The sequence below is a fragment of the Elephantulus edwardii genome, unplaced genomic scaffold (assembly GCF_000299155.1).
Source record: "Elephantulus edwardii isolate Elephantulus edwardi_28Jun2011 unplaced genomic scaffold, EleEdw1.0 scaffold00315, whole genome shotgun sequence".
NCBI lineage: Eukaryota > Metazoa > Chordata > Mammalia > Macroscelidea > Macroscelididae > Elephantulus > Elephantulus edwardii.
This window is the reverse complement of record NW_006400065.1, coordinates 1,150,010-1,156,853: the sequence shown is the minus strand read 5'-3', so window position 1 is coordinate 1,156,853 and position 6,844 is coordinate 1,150,010. Positions and strand designations below refer to the sequence as shown.

At 55.0% G+C, this 6,844-nt stretch overlaps 1 protein-coding gene across 2 annotated transcripts in view; it reads right to left on the bottom strand.

Annotated features, from left to right (window-relative positions):
• MARK4 (MAP/microtubule affinity-regulating kinase 4) overlaps window positions 1-6,844 on the bottom strand; it is a 48,393-nt gene that overhangs the window by 36,732 nt on the left and 4,817 nt on the right. For both annotated transcript variants that reach the window (XM_006901227.1, XM_006901226.1), the window contains exons 2-6: window positions 5,293-5,493; window positions 2,569-2,622; window positions 2,283-2,331; window positions 1,083-1,148; window positions 935-1,005 (exon numbers count right to left, since the gene is read on the bottom strand). In XM_006901227.1, the coding sequence (XP_006901289.1) occupies window positions 935-1,005; window positions 1,083-1,148; window positions 2,283-2,331; window positions 2,569-2,622; window positions 5,293-5,493 (441 nt within the window). The remainder of the gene's footprint in view (window positions 1-934; window positions 1,006-1,082; window positions 1,149-2,282; window positions 2,332-2,568; window positions 2,623-5,292; window positions 5,494-6,844) is intronic.

The window sequence follows — 6,844 nt, the reverse complement described above, 5'->3', positions numbered from 1 at the left end:
TGTCCCCTTATCCATCTAACACCTGGACACCACACACCCGTGTGTCCCCTTATCCATCTAACACCTGGACACCACACACCCGTGTGTCCCCTTATTCACCTCCACACCTCCACACCACACAATGTTCCCCCTTACCCATCTACACATCTGCACACCACGCACCCGTGTGTCCCCTTATCCATCTACACACCTCCACACCACACACCCGTGTGTCCCCTTATCCATCTACACACCTCCACATCACACACCTGTGTGTCCCCTTATCCATCTACACACCTGGACACCACGCACCCGTGTGTCCCCTTATCCATCTACACACCTGGACACCACGCACCCGTGTGTCCCCATATCCATCTACACACCTGGACACCACACACCTGTGTGTCCCCTTATCCATCTACACACCTGGACACCACACACCCATGTGCCCCCTTATCCATCTACACACCTGGACACGACACACCCATATGCCCCCTTATCCATCTACACACCTGGACACCACACACTGTGTGTCCCCTTATCCATCTACACACCTGGACACCACGCACCTGTGTGTCCCCTTATCCATCTACACACCTCCACCCCACACACCCGTGTCCCCCCTTATCCATCTACACACCTGGACACCACACACCTGTGTGTCCCCTTATCCATCTACACACCTCCACACCACACACTGTGTTCCCCCTTATCCATCTACACACCTGGGCACCACGCACCTGTGCAACCATGTGTCCCCTTTATCCACAAACCTCAATCAATGCCCAGGCACCTTCATACCGGTACACCTCCAACTCACAGGTCTGCTGACCCTCTCAATGGGGCACCTGTGTGCGCACAGTCCCCCACCGCGCACCCGCACCTTCCCCCCAGCTCTCAGATCCCCACCCCCGGGGCACCAAGGACCACCGCCCAGCGCCCCTTGGGCCCTGACCTGTCGGAACTTGGCTCGAGCTTCCTTCTCCTTCATGCGGCCGTGCGACACGAGGTAGTCAAACACTTCTCCTGCAAGGCAGAGGCCGGGCGGGTCAGGGCAGGACTTGGGGTGCAGGGGTGCTGGGAAGAGAGGGGCGGGGCCTCACCGGCACTTGCATATTCCATCACCAGGTACAGCGTCTTCTCGGTCTCGATCACCTCGAAGAGCTTCACTGTAATCAGAGGGCAGCGGGCATCAGGCACCGACAACGGCACCTCTCCTCCTCCAGAACCCTCCATGGCTCCCAACTGGTGGCAAGATTTCCCAAACTCTTGAGCCCCACCTTTGCCCCTCTCCCTCTCTGGCTAGACTGTCAACAATGTGAGGGCAGGGATTTAAACTTGTTCAGCTCAGTAATGTCCCCACTTCCTGACATCCAGTAGCCACTCAGGAAATAGTGACTTGAGTAAATGAACATATGGATGATGAAACCCTGAAGTTACAGCTAAACACTAAAAAAACAAAACCAAACCCTGCTGTCACAACTGAGTCATGGCCAATTCAAAGCAACGCTCGATGACAGAGGAGACGTGCCCCCCAGGCTGCACCTTCCCTGCACCCTTGGAGTGGCCTGTGGGTCTGAACTAACCTGATGAGCAACTGAGGGCTTAACCCTTGTGCCACCAGGGATCCCTTCAGCCACACACTCGCTCTCACTGCTGCCAGGTCAGAACTGACTCCGAGCTCAGCCTCCATCAGCTTTTCAGAGGCCGTGAAGTGCCTGGGAAGAGACTGCCCATCTTTCTCCGGAAGAGCAGCTGGCGAGTTCGAACCGCCAGTCTTCGGGTTGGCAGCACACCTCCTTACCCACTAAGCCATCCAGGCCAAGCTAAATTCGCCTCCTCTCAACAGAGCTCCCTCTTCCTCTCTCTCTTAACAGTGGCTGTCGCTCTAAGAGCTCGCTGTTAGCCAGTCCTGTGTCTTGTTCAGACCACTAGCCCACACAGAACACACCTGTCCAGTCCCTGACCATCCTTGCATCCGCCCTGTGAATCCATCCCCTTGGGGGGGGAGGGGTCTCCCTCTTTTCCCCTGACCCTCTCCCTTATCAACAGGACCTGTAGCTTAGCCCTGTACCAAGCATTCTGCAGGGACCACCGATCCAATCCTCTCAATGACCCTGTGATCACTCCACGTCCAGACAAGGCTCAGGAGAGGTTCGGCGACCTGCCCAAGGTCACACAGACAGGAGGCCGAGAGGCCACTAGGACCACCAGCTCCTCCCTCCCTGACCCTCTCCTCTCTCCAAGCACCCCAGCTGGTACCCCCCACCCCCCGCCAGGAGGCTCCCCCAGCCCCTCCTTACCGATATTGGGGTGGTTGAGGCCCTTCATTATGCGAACTTCTCGGAAGAGCTGGGCGTGAAGGGAAAGGAAGAGAAAGAAGAGTGGGTGAGAGTGGGCCTCTGACCCCCACACCGGAACACCCTCAACCTCTCACACCCACTGACGTGGACCCACACTGGGGGGCCCCTCCCACGCTCTCCTCTTACCTACACCCCTGGACCTGACCCGGAAGGCGGGAGGGCAGGCGGGTCACCTGGCTATCCCAGGGACCTTGTCCCCCTCCCCCTCGCCCCCCCCAGTTCTCACCTTCTGCAGGCTGCTGGGGTTGAGCTGGGTTTTGTCAATGATCTTGATGGCCACCTGGATGTGGGGGAAGGGGGGAGGGGTCAGCCTCGTTTAGTGAGGAAAGGTCCCCCAGCTCAGCCCGTCCTCGGTCACCCTTCCTTCTTCCCTGCCTTCTCACAGAGCCCTCCATCTGAGCCACCAACTGTTCCCCATCTCCAGGGCACCCCCACGTCTACAGGGAGATTCTCTTGATTCCACAGGGGGCCCTGGGTGAGGCTGCGCACGGGTCAGTGAGTGTTATGAGGGGGTGGTGAGACCCCCTTTGTGGGGAACCTCAGATCACCCTTCCAGGACGTCTTTCATTGCTGGCGAGTCAGAACGGGGCTACAGCTGACCCTCCAGGGAGTGCGAGGCTGTAAATAGCACTGAAGGAAGCAGCTTCCCGTCTTTCTCTCACCGAGGGGCCGGTGGAGCGGACCACACAGAGGCTGCCTTTGGGGTAGGCAGCACACCCCCTGACAGACTGGGCCCCCAGAGCTCCCTCGTCCACCTGGCACTGACTTGTTTTAAATACACAGAGGGTGTGCAGTCATAAACAACGTCTGAATGTATGTCTGGAAGGTGGACTCTCTCTGGCTGCATAAGTTCAAATCCCACTAGCTGTGGAACCTGGGAAGCGCAGGGAATCAAGCCCTCAGTGCCTCAGTTTCCCCATCTGTACAGTGGGGGGTGATCTTGATGCTTGTCTCCTAGGTCTGCTGCGAGGATTAGATGAACTCCTGTGGGGGAGGCATGGAGCCAAGCCTGGCACAGAGCAAGGCATCCACAAACACGGGATATAAAAACCCAAAACCGAACCCACTGCCGTGAAGCCAAGTCAGACCCGTGCTGACCCTCCGCTGGGTTTCCCAGGCGGTAAAATCTTTATGAAAGCAGACTGCCTCCTCATTCTCCCTCAGAGCAGCCGGGGGATTTGAACGGCAGACCTTCTGGTTAGCAGCCAAGCACCTGAACTGTCTGCATCACTCAGTGTTGTTGTTAAATGCCATCGAGTTGAATACAACTCATAGTGACCCTATGAACAAAAGATCTGAAGCCAGTCCTGTCCTGCACCATTCTCACACTTCCTGACACACAAGAGCCCACTGCAGCGGTCACCTTGTCAATCCACCTAGTTGAGGGTCTTCCTCTCCTTGGCCAACCTGCCACCCTTCCCAACATCATGTTCTCTCCAAGGAATAGCACCTCCTAGCAACATGTCCAAAGTATATGAGGCAAAGCCTCATCATTCTTGCCTCCAAAGAGCACTCTGGATAACCCAGCCCTAGATCTAGTTTCTGCACAGGGTTTTGGGACTAACCCCCTCAAAACGCAACATCCATCAAATTAAAGTCATTCTTCCCCTTTGGGCTCAGTCCCTTTATAAGCTGAGTCTCTCAGGAACCCCTGGAATCGTGTACAAAACCCCACATATGGGAAACAACGTGTTCTCTGTGGGGGAGCAGGGCCCCTTAGCTCTCTGCATATTCTCACGAATCAGTTTCGAATTTTGTCACACGCTTCTTCTGCCAGTATTGAGACGATCATATGGCCTCTCTCCTTTAATCTGTGAAATGTGGTGAAATGCATGAGGAAATTGGCAAATGGGAAAGAACTTTGCATTCCTGGGAGAAACCCAACTTTGTCACTCCCCAGCTTTCTCTGATCGATTTGCCAGAACCAACTTGCTGAAATCTCGCTTGAGATTTTTTTTTCCTCATCTAAGATGGTGAGTTAAGGTCAACCTCTGATTTTTGTTGTTGTCTACAATTCTCTCTGGGTCCTCACTCAAACTCCTGCCACTGAGTCAGAACCAACTCACGGCTGACCCCCCCAGCGGGTTCCCCAGGCTATAAACTGCATAGCCGGAGAATGACGTTTTTCTGGCATGGATCAGCTGCCGGATTCGAACTGCCAGAAGGAGGCCCTGCCCTTGGGCTAGCAGCACAACTTTCTATGGACTCTGCCACCAAAGCTCTTCAGGTTAAGCTAGTATATAAAAAGGACTGAAAACAGCGGAACCTCTTTCTTTGATTTCCAGAAGAACTGGCCAATTAAACGTGAAAGGTTGGTAGAAAGTGCCCATAAAACCATCAGGGCCGGGTGCCTTTTTGGGTGCACAATATGAAAGGCAATGCGAGAACTGAGGAGAGACCACAGGAAGCAGCACAAATTGCTCCAACCACTTTCTCTAAAAGCTAAAGGCGATTAGAGAAGAATCCTGAAACCACGTGCCATCGTTTTTTTGTTCTTAAAGTATGAATGACAAGGGATCAACCCTGAGCAACCAGGTCTGCAGACCAAGTCCCCATCTGCAAATACTCTTGCCAGTCTTCTCAGCACCGTGTTCACACTGGAAGGGGAGGCGTGGGCTGCAAGTTGTCACTGGGGGCTCAAGGCCAAGAAACGGGGCGTGTTCTCATCAAGATCACGGGGAGATCTGGGGGAGCCAAGGTCCACCGTTAGATCCTGGTGGCCCAGATCCAGACATAAAAGCTATGTGAATTCTTAGAAATACCACATACACACAGAGCTGCACAATTTTCCTGACAACCTGAGGTTATCACCTCCTGCTACGGTTGCTCCAAAAAAAAAGATGACATGCTCTGAGCTTTCCTTGGAAAGTCGACAAGCTGCCTGAGGTCCCAAAACCAGGGGAGGACACACACAGGGCTGTCCCTGTGCTCCGCCATGTCCCGCACTCACCTCCCGGCCCGTGAGGATGTGCCGAGCGAGCTTGACCTTGGCGAAGTTGCCCTTCCCGATGGTCCTCAGCAGGCGGTAGTTGCCCACGTGGGGTTGTTCCTCTGGGCAGGAGGCGATAGAGTTCCGGCAGCGGGCGCCCAGGGAGCGGGTGGACCAGGAGGGCCCTTTGTCCGAGGAGCGGCCACTGCCCAAGGTGCCATGCTGAGCAGGAGAAGACAAGAGGTGAGCTGGGAGTGCTCGCTTCGGCAGCACATACACTAAAAAAAAAGAGGTGAGCTGGGGCACAGCGATCGCCTAGTTCTACCTTCAGGGCACCCAGCAGGTGGGACAGTCAGCACCAGCCCTGGACGCTGGTCACTTCACAACTATGATGCCCCAAGGGTCCTGTCTCTCTAAGATGCCTTCAAGAACAAAATCACCTGGGCTCCCAGTACAGAAGCACTCAGGGCACCAGACAGCTGGATCCCTCTCTACCCTTCATTCAATCTGCATCCAACGTCCTGTTCTAATTACTGCTGTTTCCACCAGCTCCACAATGGCTTCTTGCAGATGATACAGTCCTCAGCTCCACCTCCATCTGAACTCAATGCTCCAACCCAACCAGTACCATGACCAGTATTCCCTCTTAACCATCTACCTATCCCCACACCCCACCTCAACCATCACAGCACCTACTACTCCACCCAGCACCGCCACTGCCATTACTGTGCTGTCCTAACCACCACCTACCTGTCCCAGTCTACCCATCACCTGTCCCCAGTCTACCCCAACCATTACCTATCCTCAGTCTATACCCAACAACCACCTATCCCCAATCTACCCCATCACCTGTCCACAGCTCACCCCAACCATAAACTGTCCCCAGTCCACCTAATCACCTGTTCCCAGTCCACCCCAACTACCACTTGTCCCAGTCTACCCCAACCGTCACCTGTCCTCAGTCTACCCTAACACTTATCCCCAGTCTACCCCATCACCTGTCCCCAGTTTATGCCAACCATCATCTGTCCCCAGTCTACCCCAACTACCTCCTGTCTCCAGTCTACCCCAACAACCACCTGTCCCCAGTCTACCCCATCACCTGTCCCCAATCTACCCCATCACCTGTCCCCAGTCCATCCCAATCATCACCTGTCCCCAGTCTACCCCATCACCTGTTCGCAATCTAACCCATCACCTGTCTCCAGTCTACCCCAACAACCGCCTGTCCCCTGTCTACACCATCACCTGTCCTCAGTCCACCCCAACTACCACCTGTCCCAATCTACCCCAAACCATCACCTGTCCTCAGTCTACCCCAACAACCACCTGTCCCCAATCTACCCCATCACCTGTCCCCAGTCTATCCCATCACCTGTTCCCAATCTACCCCATCACCTGTCCCCAGTCCACCCCAACTACCACCTGTCCCAGTCTACCCTAACACCTGTCCCCAGTCTATCCCAAGCATCACCTGTCCCAGTCTACACCATCACCTGTCCCAGTCTACACCAACCATCACCTGTCCCAGTCTACACCATCACCTGTCCCCAGTCTACACCATCACCTGTCC